General features: G+C 40.7%; 1 protein-coding gene across 1 annotated transcript; it reads right to left on the minus strand.

The window, feature by feature from the left end:
• Positions 1–3,030: 3,030 nt before the first annotated feature.
• On the minus strand, positions 3,031–20,943 carry LOC135510958 (cGMP-dependent protein kinase 2-like). Its single transcript, XM_064932316.1, has 19 exons — positions 20,792–20,943; positions 19,593–20,129; positions 18,097–18,263; positions 17,533–17,646; positions 16,580–16,685; positions 15,144–15,207; positions 14,970–15,047; positions 14,684–14,778; positions 14,229–14,297; positions 12,501–12,599; positions 12,185–12,335; positions 10,092–10,228; positions 8,577–8,666; positions 8,315–8,456; positions 8,056–8,219; positions 7,632–7,754; positions 6,926–6,988; positions 3,976–4,042; positions 3,031–3,868 (listed from the first exon to the last, which is right to left on the minus strand). The coding sequence occupies exons 2-19, from the start codon at positions 20,060–20,062 to the stop codon at positions 3,773–3,775; spliced, it is 2,295 nt and encodes a 764-aa protein (XP_064788388.1). The 5' UTR covers positions 20,063–20,129; positions 20,792–20,943; the 3' UTR covers positions 3,031–3,772.
• Between the last annotated feature and the right edge of the window lie 3,079 nt (positions 20,944–24,022).

Consider the following 24,022-nt stretch of genomic DNA (forward strand, 5'->3'; position numbering starts at 1 on the left):
CCTCCAGGAGTCTGGGTACATTCTCACATCTGTGTCGCCCAAAGAGAAGCTTCTCTCCAAGCACCCACTGCTCTGGAGGTACAGTCGTTTAACAAGGTCACAACAGTACATCCCCTGAATAAATGCAGTATAACGTGTCTTTGGGCCAACTCTGACTCCTCGTACCTCATAGCAAGGGAAATACATCTCCTCTGAGATTGAGTCTTGCTGGGGCATCCCCTCATCTGAACCTGTATGTATTGGGAAGGACCACACTACCTGAGAATTCACATCTTCCTTCCATTCCTAAAGGTATTAGGACTTGCCTTGCATACAATACCTTCTCTTTCTGAGCCAGTCAGAGTCTTGCAGAGAGCCTCAGCTCCCCTCCGGGCCATGTGCCATAGAGCTTGCACCACAGGCCTGTCTCTGGGATCCTCCAAAGCAACACAAAACAACATCAATCACGGGTCACCGTTTTCTATTTGTGGATCCCTGATTTCTCTTACATTGTAAATGTTACAATTTTACACAGATATCTTTTCTCCCAAAGAAAGGTTGAAATCTTTCTTTTTGACTACCTGTTTAGAGGCATTGTTCTCTTGGCTCTGGACCTTTGATGGCTGCGATTCATGAAGCTGGTCAGATGAGGGTGTCATTGCTTCCCTTAAATCTTTGTAAAGTACAATTTCAGTGGTTTACAAAACAACAGATATTTCTTCAAAGCCACATTTTCAAATAATGCCAATTCAATGATGAAATTACAAGTAATTTCCCACCCCAAAATGACATGCAATGATATTGCTGTAAAAGGTTGTCAGTCTGTCATGCATCTGAAATATTTGTTGTTTTTTCAATTGATTATGATGTCATTGCCATGGCTGTGACTACATCCAAGAGCAACAACAACCTTGTAAAATTTAAAGAGGTATCAGGTATTGAAAATATGTTTTATTATAAACAGAATAAATATTGGGTTCATTTTGGTAACATCTACAAAACCATATACTGCAATAGAGCTTTGCTCAATAAGTTAAGAGTGCACATTAGTTTAGGAGTTATGTAAAATACAGTAATGGCTGCATTAGTACCAACAACTGTTTAGCATGAATGGAAGGGAAATATATCCTTACTCACAAATTTCCAGTACATTCAATGCAATATGACCCTAATTATTGTCTTGGTTAAATATAGGGCCCATCTTTCTGTTTTGTATCTACAGTACAATGCATTTTCATTTACAGATCATTTACAACCATAATGACTTCCATCAGTTAGTGATACAATTGTACACATGCCATACTGTATTTTGCAAAGATTTTACTCAACTAATTCCCTAAACTGGCCCCTTTGGGAATAAAGTGGATTCATGACTTAATGCACTGTTTTCCCAACCAAGCTAGATCAAACCTATTATATAACAACACAATAATGGCTGTCCTGAGGATTAGTGAGAAAAATTATATTACATATTTTGATAAGACCACACCAGGCAGATAAGGTATGATCGAAGGACAAAGCATGTGTAGAGGTCTGATTATACATTTGATCAACATTTAGAGCACAATTTCAAAAATTAAATATAAACATACACTGCATGGACAAAAGTATGTGGACACCCCTTCAAATTAGAGGATTCAGCTAATTCAGTCACACCCGCTGCTGACATGTGTATAAAAATTGAGCACACAGCCATTAAATCTCCATAAACAAACATTGGCAGTAGAATGGCCTTACTAAAAAGCTCAGTGACTTTCAATGTGGCGCCATCACTTTTCCAATAAGTCAGTTCGTCAAATTCTGCCCTGCAAGAGCTGCCCCGGGCAACTGTAAGTGCTGTTATTGTGAAGTGGAAACATCTAGGAGCAACAACGGTTCAGCCGTGAAGTGGTAGGCCACACAAGCTCACAGAACAGGACCGACGAGTGCTGAAGCGCATAGTGCATAAAAAAACATCTGTCCTCGGTTGCATCACTCACTATCGAGTTCCAAATTGCCTCTGGAAGCAACGTCAGCAGAGGAACTGTTCGTCGGGAGCTTCATAAAATGGGTTTCCATGGCTGAGCAGCCGCACAAAAGCCTAAGATCAGCATGCGCAATGCAAAGTGTCGGCTGGAGTGGTGTAAAGCTTGTCGCAATTGGACTCTAGAGCAGTGGAAACCCGTTCTCTGGAGTGATGAATCACGCATCACCATCTGGCAGTCCGACATGTGAATCTGGGTTTGGCTGATGGCAGGAGAACATTACCTGCCCCAATGCATAGTGGTCTGGGGCTGTTTTTCATTGTTTGAGTTTATTTTACTTTTACAGGAAAAGGGACAGTGCACAGTAATCAACATTTCAGTAAGTGCCCGTTTTAGCCAGCCGGCTAATTTTCAACCGCAGTCCATGGGCAGGTTCGGGCTAGGCCCCTTAGTTCCAGTGAATGGAACATTGTAGACGATTCTGTGCTTCCAACTTTGTGGCAACAGTTTGGGGAAGGCCCTTTCCGGTTTCAGCAAGACAAAGCCCCTGTGCACAAAGCAAGGTCGATACAGAAATGGTATGTTGAGATCGGTGTGGAAGAACTTGCCTGGCCTGCACAGAGACCTGACCTCAACCTCTTTGAACACCTTTGGGATGAACTGGAACACCACCTGCGAGCCAGGCTTAATCACCCAAAATCAGTGCCTGACCTCACAAATGCTCTTGTGGCTGAATGGATACAAGTCCCTGCAGTAATGTTCCAACATCTAGTGGAAAGTCTTCCAAGAAGGGTGGAGGATGTTATAGCAGCAATGGAGGGACCAACTCCATATTAATGCCAATGATTTTGGAATGAGATGTTTCGATGAACAGGTGTCCACATACACTACATGGCCAAATGTATCTACATTTTGGATGGCTGAGAACATCCTTGAAGGTTGTCGTTATTGTTTAGGACACAAATTAGGCACATCACTCTGTCTGAGGGAAAGAAGGGAAGGGAACACTGCCGCTACTTCGCTCACCAACGAAGGTGAATGAATTGAGGCGCAAACTGAAGTTGAAAGGAGATTCAGCAACTCTTGGTTGATGAAGTAAATAAAAAAGTTGTTTTATTGTCAAACCAACGTGTTTTGCCTTTTGGTAGGCTTCAGAAGTAGTGTGCGTAGTATGTATTGAGTGTGATATGGCAAGGACAATTGTTCTGATTTCTGCTACTCATTTAATCACATCATATTTTGTTTAACTTTTCTCATTGTGATTGGTCCGAGTCCATAAGAGACTTTTTTGAAATGTATAAAACCTCATTTTGGTTTACTTCTTTAAAAACCTTGAAGAAAGCAAAAAGCCAAAACGCAATGGTTTTAAATGTAACAATAAATAAGCTTTTCTATTTATTTCCATTGTCCTCCATCAGTTGCTGTCTGAGGGAAATAACCCAATGGACTGAGATGAGGGGTTTTGGCACTCAGTCTTTCAATCACTTGATGAATGTCCTTGTTGTCTCATGAGAGTTTCATGTGGCACTTCACACACTGCTCTTCCGGCCAAAAACCTAAAACACAATTCTTAAGGAGGCAATCTTCTCCGTCTGCAGGCAAGAAAGGCAGTAACAGGCAGGCAGTCATGATGTCAAATGTATGGCAAGTATGGCAACCACGGGGAAGAGATGGGATTACAGTATTCAGTCATGGCTGCTTCTGTGGAGTTGATTGTTTTTGAGGCAGATAGCACAGTTCACTGCACTAGCGGAACACTAGCGCAAGGTAGTAGAGGTACACCACCTATATAGACAAAAGGCTTTAGGGTGTAGAGGCTCCAGGGCACCTCAGAAGTCCTTGTCCCAGCCTGACAGCTCGTCTGGTGTCTCCTCCAGCTCTGGGGGAAATATGTCAAAGTGGCTGTGGTCCATCGGCCCCTTCAGCTGGGAAGAGGAACATCAAAGAACACCAGTCAGATACAGTCACATCCAAGCACTTCTTTAGCAGCCATGTAGTCTTTTTTTGTGGTAAATGTAATATTACACATCACCTCTCTCTTCAGTGGTGATATGAGCTTCTGGCATCTCAGCCCCTCCCAGTTAAAGGCCTGGAACCACCTGCAGGATGTCACAAAGAGGCAGCTGTTCATTTTCAGAACTACAGATCCCATCATCCCCCAGTGCCCACACACTACACCAGAACCAATACAATACAGCACAGTCTGTATACTGTAGATATTGCATACATGCACAAGTTACTCCACAAAGACAGCTCTCACCCTACAGGACCCTGTTTCAAGCAGTGGGAAAATAAATACAATTCTTCTACAGGAAGCCACACACACACACACACACACACACAGGAGAATGCAATCATAGCAACACCAAAAACAGAATGGTGTCAGTCTGCTAATAGGGTCACTAATGTTTTCATTCCATTTCTAACCAACATCATTCGCCTACACAGAACATCTGTCCAAACACCAAACATAAGTCAAAATGGCACTCGCTATTTTAATCATTTGCTCAGTGAGTTGAAAACAAAACCATATTCCTCCTGCTCCAAACATTAGTGCCCTGGTGACTTGAGAAGAAGCCAGCTCTGCCAGTCCTATGGTCTATTAAGGCTCTACTCTGCTGAGTAGGGGGACAACTGCACCCCCCATTCTCACAGCTAATTGCTCCCAGGTGAAAGTGCTGTTTGTTATGCAATACTGCCTGTTGTGACATGATACCGAAGAGGAGGGAGGGAAAGGTGCTCATCACACAATTATTTACACAGTGCAGAGAGAATTTGACACCAATGGAAGTTTTAATACGGTTCTGATATATTTAGCCCAATGTCTCTAAGTGACTGAATGATCATTACCAGCTAGCACATACCATTCTGAGAACCATATGTTTCTTAGAGAGTGTGGTTGTCCTATGATTATTTGCATACAACATTCCCACAACGTTCTGGGTATGGTGCAGGACAGTTGCTTGGCTTTAGAACATTCTCAGCAAATTCAAGGAACTTCACAACAACAAAAAAGTTATTTTCTTGGTATTTCATTAATTTATCAGAACGTTTCTAAAAGTTCAAACATGGTTACATTTAAATTAATATTTGGTAATGTTCTAGGAACGTTCTCCAACGGGGAATGTTCTCAAATAGTTCAGAAAATGTTAAGAAACAACATTCTTACTTGGGAATTTCAGTACCTAAGCATAACATTTCCTACAGGTTTCCTCCCAGTTCTATATAAAGTCATGTTCTCAAATTGTTCAAAGAACGTTTCAGTGCATCATACATTTTTGGCGATATCTGGATATTCGAAATACACTTGTTTTTTAAAATTACTGCTGCGCGCAGGAGAGGCTGGAGCTCTAATGCCGGTAAAATGGGAGCGAGCAGACAGCGGCAGAGAGAGAGAGAGACGCTACTCAGCAACAGCCAAGACTAGATAAAAAACAGTGTGGCTGCTACAAGTTATCATCCCATATAATAGTGCCTGTATTGACTGGAGTAGCCTAGCCAGACTGGTTGATTAAGGCTACATTTTGCACTTTCTCACCAACCCCATTCATATAAAACAACAGCTAATACGTAATTTTATTCCATTTTGCATTGCATTAGTGAACTCAGACTACATTTGCTATGCTTTGATTGGCCAACATAAACAACTAGCTACACACGTGAATGCTACCGGATGGCTACCGGTCTTTTTTATGGGGCGCATGTCATAAAAACTATATTGGAAAGTTGTTTTATTAAATTGATTATTTGAAATGACATGATATATCCTTGTATGTAACAATGTCACATGCATATATTAATGTTCAGTGTTAAAATAGGCCTATACATGTTTGGGTCCAAAAATAAATGCTCACATGAGTATTTTATTATTCAAATAACCGTGCACATCTCTAGTTCAGAGAACATTCTAAGAATGTTATTTAAAAACAGTAATTGCGTTCTCAGAACCTTATGTAAACTTTCAATAAAAAACCACAAGAAAACAGTAACATTCTAAAAAATGTTCTAAGAATGCTAAAAACATATACATTCCCCTCAGCAAAACTCTCTCTATCCTCACTCTTGTTAAGGGTGTTCAGGTGTGTTGGCTGCCCCCCTAATTGGCCACAGCTCATCTTAATGAGTGCTTGTTTCCTTTGAAATGAGGTCTGTTTGAATAGACTAAAATTAACAGCTTTGTATGAATAAAAAAAACATTGTATGTTAGCTCCATACTGGTGGCGCAGTGGACTCATTCAATGGATAGAAAAGAGAAAATCACAAGTTTGAATCTCACTGATGCTGTGTCGCAATACAAAAATAAGTGTTTGCGTTACAAATTAATTTCTCTCTCTGCTTGGAGTTCAAAACAGCTAAACTGAGATAGCAGTGTAATTGAAACATTCAGTGAACATATTTAAACATTTTGTTCAAAACATTCACTAAATTTTGAGAATGTTCTTAAAACATTATTTACTTACCTTCAAATAACCTACTTTTTCTGGTCTCAGAAGGTTAATAAAACATAATATCTCCCAGGAAGACTTTCAGGGAACCATAGTAAAATGTTCTCAGAACCTCCCTGCAATCTAAAACTTTTGTTCCCAGGACAAGCAACATTTTCTTTCATTCTTAGAATTTTCTTTTTTCTTTACCGGTCAGGAAACACATGACTTCGTTCCGAGAACCAATGGGAAACCAAAAACATACGTTCCCACAACTTCCAAGGAACCAAATCTGCTAGCTGGGTAGCCTACTGGTTATGAAGGCACCACTGAGCAAGCTGTTAAACCTGAGCTGGATTCAAATTGCATTGGACCAGAAATCCATCAATGGATTAATCCGTTAAAGAACACCAATGACAAATTATATATTTCAATAGTGCTTGTATCCTTGTATGGTGCATAATTAGTATCACAATAGCTGATGAGTGTCTAGGATATTGGATCTGTCTAGGTGTGGAGTGGTGTTGATGATGCTTCATTAATAAGAAGTGGACCAACTTGTGTTTCTTAATGTCGATGATGCCGTTCTTCTTATTACCAAGCCTGTCCACAGGGTTAAGCCTAGGAGAAGGAAATGATGCACGGGTCAGTTATTGTTGACAACCATCTGGACAAACAGAATGCTGATAATGTGATTGCAGCTAATACCCTATACACATGAAAGCAGATTGATATTGTACAGTAGATATGACGCAGACTGTTTGATTCAGAGCTGGTCTGGTTTGACATGTAATTTCCTGATGACATCAATGCAGGCCACTCATGGACCAATTACTCGCAATCTGGTCAATTACTACAGGCCCAATTGCTGTGTGACTGAGCTGGCCAAAGGGTTTGAAACATGGTGCTCACTAGCATTATCCAGTAGCCTATCGGTACAATATAAACATGTTATTTTGTCATCTGAAATGGTGATGCAAATAAGGGTTGCACGACATAGTATTGTTTTTTTGTGTTGGCTTTACCTCAAACAATGTAGACAGACAGATACACTGCTTAGTTCATTCAACTACAGCCTCTTATCATCAGAGGCACAATCCCCTACTGGGTTAATAGGCATAGCCTAAAATCTCAAATTTCCCATCTCCCCAAAAAGTGTGTGTTTGTATGTGTGTGATTAATAAAAATGACTAATAGTAAGCTGTCCCTGACAACACTTCTATTGGCAAGCAAAAGAGCAGTTTGTAATGCTACAACCACATACTTGCAGAGTCTCCTGATAAGGTCATCGGGGCGCTTGCTGATCCTCTTGGGGAAGTCAACCTTTTCAATCCCATGGAGGACCATGGTGTAGATCTTAATGGGGTCAGTTCCGGAAAAGGGTGGACTAAAATACGTACAAAACAGAAACTTAGGGTTCCTGTTAATGGTGACTATATAAAAAAAAAATCATGGTTTCATGGACATGCTGGAAACACTTAGACAGCCCAATGCAGCCCAAAAAGCTATCTTAAATAGTCTCTCATACACTCAACCTCGCCATGTCAAGCTGGCTACCATGGTTGCCGAATGGGGCCCTTATGCCTAATGGTTCCTCTCAAAGTGAAGTGTTCGTAGATACAAATTCAAGAGCAGCACCATTTTTACTAGTACTGTGAGCCACATGTCAGACTGTCATAGTGACTCACCTGCCAGTCAGTAGCTCAAAGATGAGGATCCCCAGAGACCAACAGTCAGCTCCAAAGTCATGGCCCTTGTTCATGATGACCTCTGGAGCCACATACTCTGGGGTCCCACAGAACGTCCATGTCTTCTTCCCCAGGCCTATCCTCTTAGCAAAACCAAAGTCTGCCTAAGGAAACAGACAAATACTGTAACATGAACATACTGTATATGACTATGTACAAACAACTGAAAATGAGCAGTGATCAAATTAAGGTCTATTACCATTTTGACATAGCCTTCTGCATCCAGTAGTAGGTTCTCAGGTTTCAGGTCTCTGTAGATGATTCCTCTGGCGTGGAGGTAGTCAAAGGCTTCCAGGACACAGGCAATGCAGAAGCGGGCTGTCTGCTCCTCAAAGGAACTCCTGTATCATAGTCAAGATCAATATTCAGACACATACTAGGACTTAATACTGATGATTGATTGGCATCATTGATTCCAGGCTTTTGGGTGTTTTCGCAGATGTAAAACAACCTACACTCACATGTCCCGTAGTACACTCCACAGCTCCCCACCCAGGCAGGCCTCCAGTAGCATGTATACATATTTGTCATCTCGGAATGTCCGAAACAACCTAGAACACAAAGTGACATTTAAGAGGACTTAGTGCACAAGGACCATCTGAACAATACTAACGTTACTGTACTGGAGTTCTTAAAGACATGAGTTATTGACAGAGGTCTTCTGCTCTGCAGTATATTTCTTTGGATGATGTACTTTTAAGCAGTTAAGCTGCCATTTGTTTCGCATTGGATCTGTTTGTCAATTGAGGCCCAAAGAACAACTCTAGGAAATCAGATGGAGAGAAAGGACCATTTTGAGAGAGGGAAAAGAGACGTGGATGGTGATGGCCATCAAACGGAACTTTCCTTTTTTGGGTGGCAGTTGGATGCTGTGTTTGCCCATGACTTTTGTCCTTGAATGTCAGAAGGCAAATAAATCAAACCTCAGTCTACACTGAACGTTGAGACCCAAAACAAACTGACATTGGGAGGGACTCCTTAGCAACTCCTCCCGGGACCATAGAACATGCAGAGGGGCATCTCTCTCTCTTAAGAGGAAAAAGTTCTAACTTTTCTTTCATGAACCACTTCTTGTCTCAAGGTCAACACCCTTCATTTCCACAGTCCCCTATCAATCTGAGAGCTGGCCTAAGATACAAAGGCTTGTCTGTATAGGCTATTCAGTGAAATGAGACCTTTTACTTTCAAGTCAAGGGAGTCATGGCAATGGAACCATATCACTTGGGAAAAAATAAACGTCCCTTTGTCGAAAACTCAAGATCATGTGCATAATATTTGTAAAAAATCTACAAATCTTAAAAATCATCAAAAGTATGTAGGGAAGACTACTGCTTCATTTATAATACACATTTGACTTTCTGTTTGAAACCGCACTCTAAACATGCATTATTCATATACTAGATGAATACAATACATGCTTTATTAATTTCCATTGTGACTAAAAACAATCACTCTCTTCTCTGTTTCATAGATCTGAACGACAATGAATTTGTCCTTCACTCAACTGTTCATTTATGCATTCAGCGGACACACGAGGTCCTCCTTTGCATTAATCAACCTACTGCGATTGCATGATATTGTATGTCCTTTTTCCTCAAACAGTACAAGAGCATCTTTCAAAAAGCAATTGGTGATAGAAAATAGAGTGCAAAACCTATGAGATGTTTTACATGGGAGGCCTTGTAAACATCAATATGGCTTGTCTCCCTCTTGCTCTTGGGGTGAACGTGATTGTCATAAGGTCCATTTCACTGTTTCATTCCAGGTGATAGCAGTCTGGATGATTGGGTATATTGGAGATCCGTCACACTGCTACAAACATGTAAAGTACACTGGGAAAACCATGTCAAAGCTTGAAGAAAAGCATGAGTAAAACGCTTTGAATGTTTACAATGCTTTGGGGACTCTGTAATGGGCATTGTTGTCTGAGGATAAACCTTGAGGATCAGAGAGCAGCATGAGCACATGACGCTGACCTGACTATGAAGTGTGAGTTGGTCTGCTGAAGGATGTTCTTCTCAGAGTAGATGTGCTCCTGTTGTCTTGTGTCCACAATGTGCTTCTTTTTTATACACTTCAGAGCAAATGTGGTATCTTCATCTCTCAGTTTCACCTGCAATAAAACAATTACTCATATTGTTTACATATACACCGAGTATACCAAACATTAGGAGAACCTTCCTAATATTGAGTTGCACCCCATTTTTGCTCTCAGAACAGCCTCAATTCGTTGGGGCAAGGCCTCTAGAAGGTGTCGAAAGCGTTCCACAGGGATGCTGGCCCATGTTGGATCCAATGCTTCCCACTGTTGTGTCAAGTTGACTGGATGTCCTTTGGGTGGTGGACCATTCTTTATACAGACGGGAAACTGTTGAGTGTGAAAAAGCCAGCAGCGTTGCAGTTCTTGACACAAACCGGTAAGCCTGGCACCTACTACCATACCCTGTTTTAAAAATATATATATATCTTTCACCTTTATTTAACCAGGTAGGCCAGTTGAGAACAAGTTCTCATTTAGAACTGCGACCTGGTCAAGATAGAGAAAAGCAGTGCGACACAGACAGCAGAGTTACACATGGGATAAACAAACGTACAGTCAATAACACAAAAGAAAACTCTATATACAGTTTGTGCAAATGTAGTAAGATTAGGGAGGTAAGGCAATAAATAGGCTATAGTGGCGAAATAATTGCAATTTAGCAATTAAACACTGGAGTGAAAGATGTGCAGAAGATGAATGTGTAAGTAGGGATATTGGGGTGCAAAGGAGCAAAAAAAGAAATAACAACATTGGGACGAGGTAGTTGGGTGGGCTATTTACAGACGGGCTATGTACAGGTGCAATGATTGGTAAGCTGCTTTGACAGCTGATGCTTAAAGTTAGTGAGGGAGATATAAGTCTCCAGCTTCAGTGATTTTTGCAATTCGTTCCAGTCATTGGCAGCAGAGAACTGGAAGGAAAGGCAGCCAAAGGAGGAGTTGGCTTTGCAGGTGACCAGTGAAATATACCTGCTGGAGCGTGTGCTATGGGTGGGGGCTGCTATGGTGACCAGTGAGCTGAGATAAGGCTGGGCTTTACCTAGCAAATACTTCTAGATGACCTGGAGCCAGTGGGTTTGGCGACAAATATGTAGAGGGCCAGCCAACGAGAGCATACAGGTCGCAGTGGTGGGTAGTATATGGGGCTTTGGTGACAAAATGGATGGCACTGTGATAGACTACATCCAATTTGCTGAGTAGAGTGTTGGAGGCTATTTTGTAAATGACATTGTCGAAGTCAAGGATTGGTAGGATAGTCAGTTTTACGAGGGTATGTTTGGCAGCATGAGTGAAGGATGCTTTGTTGCGAAATAGGAAGCCAATTCTAGATTTAATTTTGAATTGGAGATGCTTAATGTGAGTCTGGAAGGAGATTTTACAGTCTAGCCAGACACCTAGGTATTTATAGTTGTCCACTTATTCTAAGTCAGAACCGTTCAGAGTAGTGATGCTAGACGGGCGGGCGGGTGCGGGCAGCGATTGGTTGAAGAGCATGCATTTAGTTTTGCTTGCAATTTAGAGCAGTTAGAGGCCACGGAAGTAGTGCTGACCGGCATTGAAGCTCGTCTAGAGGTTTGTTAACATAGTGTCCAAAGATGGGCCAGAAGTATACAGAATGGTGTCGTCTGCGTAGAGGTGGATCAGAGAATCACCAGCAGCAAGAGCGACATCATTGATGGATACAGAGAAAAGAGTTGGCCTGAGAATTGAACCCTGCTCAAAGACACGTAAATCTTTGTCTTGTCAATTCACACTCAGAATGGCACCCATACACAATCCATGTCTCAACTGTCTCAAGGCTTTAAAATCCTTCTTTAACCTGTCTCCTCCACTTTATCTACCCTGATTGAAGTGGATTTAACGAGTGACATCAATAAGGGATCATTGCTTTCATGGAAAAAGCAGGTGTTCTTAATGTTTTGTGCACTCAGAATGTTAAATTGTTTTTATAGCAACTGAAGGCCTATGGCCTATGCTGTCGTTTTCGACATTGCTTCGGGTGGTGTGACCCTAACATCCGGCCACTCACCAGCTCCACTCGGCCGAAGCCGCCCATGCCCAGTGTTGCTATGACCTCCAAGTCCTGGAAGGGGTCATGCGTAGGGATGACGGCGATCCTCTCCCTGAGCCGACACACCTCCTGGGCCTCTGGGGACGAGTCGATAAGGGGGGAAAGGGGCCTGTGGAAGGAAGGGGAGAATCATTTGGGTTTAATGGTGCACTCCTAAATATCTGTTTCTGCACACAGTGAGGCCCCTGGGGTGGGTGGGTATTTGTAAATGTTGCTGTCATTTGTTATTTGAATTATGTATGGTAACAGTAATTTTGTGGCCTCCACTACTCACAGTGCATTTCTTCTCTCGTCGCATCGGGAGAGCTCTTCAACGTATTCCTTCAGGTACGCCTGCAGTTCCTCATAAGTTCCCACCATCTGGTTAAAGTTGCTGGAGGGGAAGCATCATTTTTTTCCCTCCAAATTGCTTTGGTGCAATTTTCACAAATAATGTGGTACTTTTTCACAACTCCTAGTACAAAACTCGAAAATAGATCATCAAAAAAGCAGTTCTGTCAAAACTCTAAAAACATTATCAATTGACTGAGTACAACACACAAAAATCATAGTCACTTTTTCACCAAACTTAATCAGTGTTTCATCTAGAAATACATGTTTCGCATTGCAACACATGTTCATATAAAGTACTTGCCTCTCACAATTTAATTCTCATATCACTTTTGCTATGACTGTCTTCTCATTTCTCAAAATAGCTTTTACTATTACTTAATCCAACAGCTCTTAATTGATAATCATTTAACCGTTGGGTAAACCTATAGATTTTAAACTGGTTTGTCTACTATATACATATTTTAAGAACTACATAATTAAAATGTATGTTTGCAAAGTATAAACATATAAATTATGATATATACTGTAATGTACAATTATGATCATGACTAATATGATTTGACTCTACACTAATTTTAAACCAAATCTGATATTGACAAGAACAGAGATGTACTCTATGTAACAAATACATCCCCTATACAGTATACATTAAGTTGCTGGGGTCTTCTGCGGAGGTTTTTTGTACACTGATTTGGTCAAATTGCATTGGCCAACAGTCCTGTAATACATGCCATTTACACAGCAGATGCTTTTGTCCAAAGTGACAGCAGTAAGTCCCTACATTTTTGTATTTAACCCCAGTATGAATTTAACCCACAACCCTGGTGTTGTTCGTGCCATGCTCTAACCAACTAAGCCACACGGGATCCCTACAATAGATAAGTACAATACAATTCTGTAGAATGCAATACATGATTATCATAGATAATGACTACTTGTACCGTTCAAGTGCCTGGACTACGTGGGGGAAACATCTCCATTTGTGCAGCCATATCTGGAGATGGTATGGTAGGGCATGGTATGGTAGGCCTCTACTTGGGTCTTACAATGCTGCACACCTCATTGAGTTCCTCAATAAGATTGAGCAGGCCTGTCAAGGTGAAAGGGTCATGTATGTCATTGTGTGTGATTCACACAGGTGGTTCGGGCATGGTTTTGGGCCCATCCTCGACTCCTGACCCTTTACCTGCTCCCGTTTTCTCCTTTCCTCAACCCTATCGAGAAATGATGATCATCATGGAGGTGGAAACTGTATGATTGTCAGCCACATGAGCCTGCCATCCTCCTTCAGGCCATGGATGACATCAACCCTGATCAATGTCAGACTTGGATTCGCCATGCCAAAAGGTTTTTCCCCAGGTGCATGAACAATGAGGCATACACTGCAATGTGGATAGTACCAAAGCGATACAAATGTTTTCAACACATGACTGTTGTTTCATGTTAGTATTTGTGTATGAATGTTTGCGTGTGTGTGTGTGTATGTATGTATGTATGTATGTATGTATGTATGTATGTATGTATGTATGTATGTATGTATGTATGTATGTGTGTATGTGTGTATGTGTGTATGTGTGTGTGTGTGTGTGTGTGTGTGTGTGTGTGTGTGTGTGTGTGTGTGTGTGTGTGTGTGTGCATGCGTCTGTGTGTGTGCAATGAAGCTACTCACTCTCTGTCCACCACCAAGCACTGTGTGTCATTCTCAGTGGAGATGATGTTTGCTGAACGCACATCCTCACTGGAAAGAGACAGACACATTTAAATCAGCAGAACTACACAGAACTGAAACCAATTGAAATTCCCTACAGAATCATACAATAGCTGTTTGATAATGCATGTCTTGGTCACCAGACTAACATTCCACGACCCACTACTCTACAATATTGTGAAAGAATTTGATTGAAACTGCGCTGGTAAAATGTGTGGGTTGTCAGTCAGGGGGCGAGCCTTAAGAATTGATTGATATACTGCAGAACAAATACATTTTAACATTGGAGAAGTAGAGGGAACCCAAAGTACTGTTACAAGTGTGTTTGAACTTGGTGCTCAAGACAAACCAGGCCAGAGCGATTTTTCCCATTGAACATTTTGAGATGGTTAAAGAGATCAGCAAACAGATCTTACCTTATGAGTGCTTTTTCTCCAAAGTAGTCGCCCACACCCAGAGTCTTTATCTCCTGTGGCTCAGTACAGCCCTCTGTGGTCTGGGTGACACACACCTGGGCAGAAAACACAGCATGTTAAGTGCTATCTTTTTTTCCCTTGATCCAAAATGGCTGACCTGTCTGCAATAAGATTACATGATCTATCATGGTTTGATAACAGCTTTAACTTCTCTGTAATGCCAGAGAGGAATGTGACTCTTTTCAGCAACAAAGATGAACAATGACATTTGGGTCCTTTCTCTTACCTCTCCTTTAGCTATAATGAAGAATGTGTTCCCTTCCTCGCCCTCCCGAATGATATACTCTCCTTTATCAAAATAGTCCTAGGAATGAGACAGAATATTAACTTTATACGTCAACAAATATTCCCAAATCACCAGTTATGAAAAAGTCTGGTTAGAAAAACAGTAAAGGCTCACAATTTCCAGACAGTCAACGATTTTGGCAAGCTTCTCTTCTGGCAGGTCTCTCAGCAGAGATACACTGTACAAGATAAGTACACAGAGATAGTTATTGGGGAAAACATGTGGCTAATAATGTGGATTTAGCATTGTGACATAAGTGCCAACAACTTCAAAGATAACCTTGTTAATAGGATACAGTCAGGTGGAAAATGATTGGCACCCTTGATAAAGATGAGCAAAAAATACTGAAGAAAACAAAATATTACAAATACTGAGCTATATCGTATACTCCCCAAAATTGGGAAACTATATTATTTTATCCTAATACAATTGCTCAGAGAAAGAGATTTTTTCTCAAAAAGATAGGGGTCAAAATAATTGGCACTCCTTGTTTTCAATGCTTTACGACACAAAACCCACCACTGGTGTGCATGGCCAACGAGCTCTATTTTCATGTCATCCAACAAATGTAAATGCCTGGAGTTTTCTAAATGTCATTGGCACTTAGATTGGAACCAGTGCTATGGTCAGATTATATGAAAGTATAACTCTTTGGCCAGGCACACCAGAGGTGGGTTTCGCTTCGAAATAAGGATGCATACGAGGAAAGAACCCCATACCTACTGTAAAATATGGTGGTGGATCTTTGATGTTCTGGGGCTATTTTGCTCCCACTGGTCCTGGGGCCCTTGTTAAGGTTAACGGTATCATGAACATTACCCAGTAAGAGGACATTTTAGCCAAAAACCTAGTTGCCTCTGCCAGGAGGCTGACACTTGGCAGCAAGTGGATCTTCCAGAAAGACAATAACCCCAAGCACACATCAAAATGTGGGTGGCAGGTAGCCTAGTGGTTAGAGCATTGGGCCAGTAACTGAAAGGTTGCTAGATCAAATCTCTAAGCTGACAAGGTAAAAAATCTGTAGTTCTGAACAAGGCAGTTAAACCCACTGTTCCTAGGCCGTCATTGTAAATAAGAATTTGTTCTTAACTGACTTGCCGAGTTAAATAAAGGTCAAATAAAAAAATCAATGGCCATCTCAGTCTTTGGACTGTGGTTTGAATTGAAGAGGGCAGACAAAGGATATCAAGGTTGTGAAAATATTCTGTATGGAGGGATGGCCCAAAGATCCCTCCCAATGTTTTTTCTCTAATCTCATAGAACATTTTAGAAAAAAGTGCAAATATGATGAGATATTGAAAGGTTTCGACAACAGGGGGGCAGTAACCTGTTTAACAAAATCTCTTTCTCTGAGAAATTGTATTAGAGTAAAATAACATAATTTTCCAATTTCTTTGAGGACACAATATAGGTTACTATTTGCATTATTTATTTTATACAGTATGTTTTGCTCATCTTTATCAAGGGGTGCAAAAAAATGCATTCGCAACCCAAACTTCCATTTACATCAATGCCCGTTTCAGGCTTGAAGACCAAGCTCCTACATGTACCTGCGTAGGAAGCTGAAGTACTCTTCTTGCGTAGCCTGTGTAGATTTCATCATAATACTCTGGAAGGTCTGCCGGTCCAGAGCCCAGATATGAGCCTGGGATACAGCTGGGAAATTACAAGTCCAATCAACACACCATATAAGATCAGACATTCACAGGGCCGGATACTCTTATAATGTTATAGGAGTTGGCCAAACATTCCATGAACATTTACTAATTTTAATATCTGAAAGAGTTATGGTGACTAAACTGCTTGGAGCAACCCTGGATTGTAAACGTATATATCTCTCATCGCTCGAAGTGGAGGAGAGATTGACATCATCAATACTTGTTTTTGTAAGAAGTGTTGACAAGCTGAATGCACCGAGGTGTCTGTTTAAACTACTAACACACAGCTCGGACACCCATTCATGCCCCACAAGACATGCCACCAAAGGTCTCTTCACAATCCTCAAGTCCAGAACAGACTATGGGAGGTGCTCAGTATTACGCACGCGTACACGTGGATATTGTGTTGTAAATATGTGATAGTGGAGTAGTGGCCTGAGAGAACACACTCATGTATTGGGTAAAGTGTTATGAAACACCACGTCATGTAATATTTTAAATTCTATAACTGCCTCAACGTTGCTGGACCCCAGGAAGAGTAGCTGCTGCCTTGGCAACAGGCTAATGGGGATCCTTAATAAACACACAAATACAAATGCTATTCGATGCAAGATTAGAGGAAGCAGCTGTTGACTAGGAGACTGTGTGATATATGGTTTGCATATTCTAATGAGGATGCAATAGTCCCTTGGTGACTTCTCAGAAAATCAGCTTTGTGTCAGACATGGATACTTTTGTATGTCATATGCATGGTTTGTTGCATGATTGCACTTGAGTATGAACACTTGGTTTGTGATGTGTGTGGAGAAGTATTGTATCTCAAAGGGGACTAAAATCAAACCCACCTTTCACTGTTGCAGTTCTCTTACAGTTGTACAATATAGCCAACTCTCCAAAGGCTGTCCTGGGACGCATCTCTCCGAGCAATTTGCCGTTCTGCATGACCTCTAGCAGGCCATCTGAAGACGAAAAACCTAGCATGAGTATTGACAAACAGCTAAATACGGTATGTGCTGTGTTCGTGCTACAACCCACAGACAACCCCGTTGTGAAGAAGTTACTAAAGCCGTAATCTCCTATGGGAAGATTCTGCATGTAGACCGAAGATTCTGCCGGGACTGAATGGGATGCATGAGATAATGAGCAGCATTAGTTACAGTTTGCGTCACGTTATTTGGAAAAGATTGGGCGAAGGAGGTTCTTAAACTGCTTTGCCTCAAAAACTTTGCATAGATCGGAAGGTGTTTTTTTGGGGGGGGGGCTGAGAGTTCACCTTTACAAGGGTGGAGACTTTTTTGCCGGAACTTTCCATTTCAAATGCACATCGACACAGAAGTCAATCACGCAGCAGACCAAATTACGCAAAATTTTACTTCTGGGTTAACAGAGATTAATAAAGTTGATATGACCTGCCAGCACATAGAGGAAGTTCCCTGGTTCTCCCTCCTGGATGACCAGTTGGCCCTCAGTGTAAATCCTCTCATACATGCAGTCCACCATCTCCCTCATGTGCTGCGGATCCAACTTCTTCAGGAAGTCATTGTTCATGATGGCATCATTGATCAGCTTCTTGGTTCTTGGGAGCAAGAGGAGCACAGATAAGAGGTAGAGAGAAACACCTCCAAGTAGACACTCTGTACTTTTAGAGGTCAAAAGGTTTACTTCACCTACAAATCAATATTCATCCAACGTTTAAGTTGTACGCCAAATATCAGATATCAAATATCAGAATTTTATTTTGAATAATGTAGTTTTATTGTCTCTGGCTAACTTTTCTGAACTAAATGAGTCAATATATTACACATGTACAGTAACAATGCATGCAGTGTCCTGGATAACACCCTCAAACACAGATTTCACATTATTTCACCTTAAACAGCCTCCTAAACCGAACATAAATGCTAACTGGTGGTTGAGTTTGCACCACCATGAGTAAGAGCTTAAGTTAATCACAAGAGACTTTCAATCAGGCCATTACTACTGTATTTTTACAACCGCATTCATGTTTGATTTTCATAGATGGACAAAGCACTATATTTTCCCTAGTCTCTAAACCAGTCACATAGAAGGAGACAAACGGTTGATGTAATACCATTAGGCGTGTCAGTTTCCCCCTGCATCCCTCTTAACTATAAGGCCTCTAATTATTACATCAGACAGCCGAGGGCCAGTCCATTAACCTAAAATGGACCTGGTGAATGGACTAAAGCAGGAGAGTAGGGGGCAGGCAACCGAGGTCTGCTTAATTAAAGCCATAATGATCCAGCCCATGCATATTGTATATAGATGCTCAGGCCTTTGTTTCCCCGTGTGCCTTCCTATTATCCACAATGCTAATACAGGCTTTCAAATCTCCTTGGAGTGGCAGACACTACAAAGGCTTGGACAGAGCTCCATACCGTCTTATCCTTTCAAGAGGAGGATTGGGCCGGGATTCAATCCGATTCAATCCGATTTGGACAATGTGCCATTTAAAGGTCATTTACGATTAAGCCGGCAGTGTTTACCCTGAATGTGTTCTCCGCAAACGCGGGGACATTGCTTTTAAAACGTGCATTGCGGACAAAGCGTGATCGGATTGAAAACTGTGCATGCACAGTAGCCTACACCAGACTCCGCTGAGCACAAATAATGATTCAAGGTAGGCTTTATTATCACAGATCCAGCTGATTGCTTTTAAACTTTGGCGAACATTTCTGCTTGCATGTCACGACATGTGTCTAATTATCACATATGTTACAATGCAACTGGGTTTATATGTGTAAAGAACAGGCCTTTGTGGGAAAACAAGAGAATAGGAACAAGTAGTCGGGGCTGTCCACCACGACATGGAACTGTTTTGGAGTTATTAACCCTCCAATAACCTCAACAACATTGTGTGGTTCTGTTGATCTCTGACACCCACCTGGAGTCCTTGCGAACGCGTCCCCTCTCTATGGACACATGGTGGACTCTGAAACCCCCGCAGAAGTGCCCTGAGGTGGGCTCGGCCGACACGCCCTCCTTGGCCTTGAGCCTACGGTGGACCTCCACAGCCACCCTGTGGAAGCGGGTGGGACCCTGGTTGATGACACTGAGCAGGCGGTGGCAGTTGGGAGTCAGAGGGGAGCGGCCTAGACTGTTGTAGCCGATGGCATCCTGAAGCTTTTCTATCTGGGAGACTTTAGCCTCCAGCTCTCTCTGCAGGCTCTGCAGCTGCAGCTCCTGGGATTTTAACTCCTGGTCCCTCTGGGCCAGCTCTTCTTCCAGGCGGGCTATCCTGAGTCTCAAGGGCTCCGTGTCACACACCTTGAGGCTGGAGGCCAGGAAGCTGTCCTCTGGCCGTGGGGCTTTGATTGAACCGTTGCCCATGGCCAGCTGTTGGCTGGCCACCATAGGAAAGCTCTTGATCACCCTCGTCTAGTCACTGATATGTCTCCGCCCGGTGAAAAGTATTTTCTCACTGAGGAGGAATTTATTTATGTTATGCTTTCTGCTATAATGCCTTTAGGAATACAAAGAGATGTGATGTGCAACAGAGAATCTTGAATCCACAGAGACACATCCCTATGATCATATTTCAACAACTAAGAAGATAACAGCATAAATGGAATTCGGTTTAACCTCCAATGAATGAAACTTGGACAAAATTGGGTACATGACTGTGAAAATAAGGAAGCATAGATTTCTGCATTCATTGCACAGAACTGATACAATATCCTATAACATACATGCTGCCATAACTGAGATACAATGTATCAATATATCTTGAGAATGTTATTCTATTTCTATGATATTGAAACACTGACATGCATATGCTGCAGCAACACAACAATAATGCTGAATAAAAATGCCACGTGTCAATTGTTTTTGTCATTTAGCAAATGCTCTTATCCTCCAGAGCGATTTACAGTTAGTGCATTCATCTGAAGATAGCTAGGTGAGACAACCACATCACAGTCATCATATATGTAAGCCATTAGATAAGTTCACCTCACACAGTCACATCATGTTTCCTATCATAGCCTAAATGTAATTTCACCACAATACTCCAAAACAACACCATATCTATCGAATTTTAGGGAGCAAGCTGCTATTTCACTTACAATATCGTGGAATACGTACCCGATTTCTCGAAATGTAATGCCGTAGACTTTTTCATAAAAGCTATGAACGAGCCTCTTCAGGTATTCAAACACCTGCATAAAAGAAGGTCCTCTCCTTTGAATGGACTGGAATCTGTGACATCCTCCTCAAAAGCTTTTTCTCATCATGTTGAGTACTGACGTGGTAATAATAGTACTTCTCTCACTCAGTCCAATGACGGCAAAAAAGCGAACATCTGTTTTGAATTTGGCTCCTCCTGGTGGCTACCCCTGGTGGTTGCATGGTGTTAATCAACGTAGAACCAGTTATTAAATACTGGCCATATTCGCACTTTGCATTGATACTGTAAATTTAAATATAGGCGAATGTCTTGATTACATCTCTCAAACTCAGTTTATTAGCCTACCTTTGACCAGGCTTATCAGAAGAAATGCTCTATACCAAAAAAAAGTCTGGCTACTGGAGATTAATTAATTGGTTTAATTGAGAGATGCCTCTAGCGACAAGGGTTAAAATGATAATAATTCACTTTTTTTTAAATTTATTTTTATTGACAATGTTCTCAAAATGTATTGAACAGGGAAATAATGATTGGCAATCAGTGACAAAAGCTGCCATTTATGGTTTATAAAAACAGTTTCTGGAAGAAAGAAACAGCACCTTAGACAGCATACTTAACTCTGTATTACATTGTTTTTTACTGACGACTCACACACACTCTCAAGAAACAAAATGTTGACACCTCAATTCAATGTTCAAATGTTACATTTCATTCGTTTTCAAGAGTCTGTAACAGCAGAGGAAATTATAAAAGGTCACTTAACTGACAGAATTCCTCATTTTGTGCAGAAAATGGCATATCAAATAAATTCCCATAAGTATTTTGCTGAAACAGAACATAAGTTTGTAAAATGTCACTGTTGCTGTCAAATAGTAAATAATGCTTAAAAACAAAAATATCAGCATGCAGATGGTTTTTACATCAAATGCATTGAAATAAATGCCCTCATATCCGTTCTCAGTTAGCTACTGAAACTGATTATCACACAAACTGGTTTTATAATATTATACATCTTGATTTCTACCTAGCACACTACATAGTAGATAGTTAAGAAAACAACTCAATGAATGTCAACGGCAGGTTAACTATAACGCAGTACTATATAACGGTCTTCTAAAATGGTTTCTATGACCTTAACTATCTCTCTCCTAAACTGCTTTAAATACACATAATGGTGATGATATCAAGAAGTGATACATCCACTTAATACAAAACAGAATGCATTGATCATAGACTGGCATAAACATATCTGTAATGTCGACTAAAGTGATGAATCAAATAACAGTGGATACAACACCATTCCTCAAACAAATCAGTGTACTCTTCACATGAGAAGGCATTAACTATAAATTGGCTTTGACTAAAATCAAGAATGAATTGAAGACATAATTGAAGGGTTTTTGTGAAGTGTTTTTCAGTAGAAACACAAATATTCACAAAGGACCACATTTCGTGCTCAGGTCCAGAAATAACTTCACATGACCTATCATCAGTTAAGTGTTTTTCATGAGTGACATGTTCTAAGATATTATGCGTTAAATAGTTATATTTGAAGTATGCATAATTACATGAAGAGTACACTTCATATATAAATACAGTAAAAGGTGAAGACAAAGTCAACTGGGAAATGTATACCAAGAAATATAATACAAACATGTAATAATAATGTCCAGAGAAGATATTGTAAAACTAAAGAGTACTGCCATTGTGCAAAATATCAGTGAGAAAAAGCAGAAATTAAATTCACACAAACTTTCAAAGATGACCGACCCTACAGTAAATGAACTAAGGTGAAATAGTGTTTTGAATACATTCTTACAAGAGAATGAATGATTCTTGAATATAGCTACTATCTTCATAGGAGTACTCAGCTTAATAAAGGACTGTGGGCGGTAATGTGACACATTTACTGGGGACAATGGACTCTCTCGTTTGAAAGATTTGAGGTGAACCAAATAATCTTAGAATCAAATGAAAACCTTCAAAATGGCCTAATTACACGTCCATGATGTGTCATTGCACGAAAGTGCTCCACTAAATAAACATGTTTCCAGAATGATTTACATCCTTGGGAGGAAGGCTGCTTGTTTAGCACCTTTGTTAAAGAAAACAATAAGGCAACACTTTACATTCATTTGCATTTACAGTAATTACTTTAATACAGTAACAGCACTTGACTTGATCCACTTTTATATAAAGGTCGTGTTATAGGAGCTGTTCATGTGTAATTACATGTTAATTCAAATTCAGAATCAACAGGGGCAGCGTAAATTCTAGTTCTCAGGCAAACATTCCAAACGATTGGGTGAAGAGAAACCATTTAGATAAATTAACTATAATTTTTTTTTTATCAGAATGTTATCTAAAATGGTTAGATCCTTTTGCTTTTAGACTACATTTCTGTTACCAATTCGTGTCAGTAATGCTAGAGTGGTCTCAATCGTTCACCCTCACTGCCTGCCTAGGTCAATGTGGCCTTTATCAAATCTAAAGAACAACCACAACAACTGACTCTGGTTTGCAATACACAAATGTGGATATGAATATGGACTCGAGCAAAGCATTATTTTGTATTCACCACTTTGAATATTCAAATGATTATCGTATGTGCATTTTAATGTGAGGTGTGAGGAGGGTTAGAAGACAGTTGTCAATATGACATTTGGAATGCTTCTGTTGTGTTAAACATAGTAAAAGGCACAAGATATCATAGTCGTTGACAAGATGGACATATTGTCAGTTCAGTCTTCAGACTTCGTTTTCACACAAGAATGCAATGAAATTGTTGCTACATTTTTGGAAGAGAAAGTAATAAAATACCAAGGTCAAAATGTCATAGGCGACCTAAATAAGCAATTAATTCGATTTAAAATGGTTCTAAACGTCAGTTACCAGCTGTCCAATAGCTTCAAAACTGGTCTTGTGCCTCCAGCCATGACACATCACACAATCCTAAACAAAAGACCTTCAAAAACAGGGGTTTTCTTTCATCAGTATGAAAGCATCACTTTTCATGACACACCATGTTTAGAGGAGCTGTATAATGTCAAAATTTGACATAAATATTTGCCCACAATAAAAATCTGCCTTCTTTATGGTTAATATTTGACAAACAGTTACACTGAAGCCCACCGATTCATACAGACAGGATAAAGGTGTTGAAATTATTCCTGCTGAAATTAGCTGCC

This window comes from Oncorhynchus masou, chromosome 23, assembly GCF_036934945.1.
Source record: "Oncorhynchus masou masou isolate Uvic2021 chromosome 23, UVic_Omas_1.1, whole genome shotgun sequence".
Classification (NCBI taxonomy): Eukaryota; Metazoa; Chordata; class Actinopteri; order Salmoniformes; family Salmonidae; genus Oncorhynchus; species Oncorhynchus masou.

Bases quoted from the DNA above. Each gene is read 5' to 3' on its own strand.
- LOC135510958 (XM_064932316.1), bottom strand. From the start codon at position 20,062: ATGGTGGCCAGCCAACAGCTGGCCATGGGCAACGGTTCAATCAAAGCC. The intron at 12,600-14,228 runs GTGAGTAGCTTC...CTTCCCCTCCAG, and splicing joins TGCTTGGTGGTGGACAGAGA to CAACTTTAACCAGATGGTGG. The intron at 8,220-8,314 runs GTAATAGACCTT...CTGTTTCCTTAG, and splicing joins CAGAAGGCTATGTCAAAATG to GCAGACTTTGGTTTTGCTAA.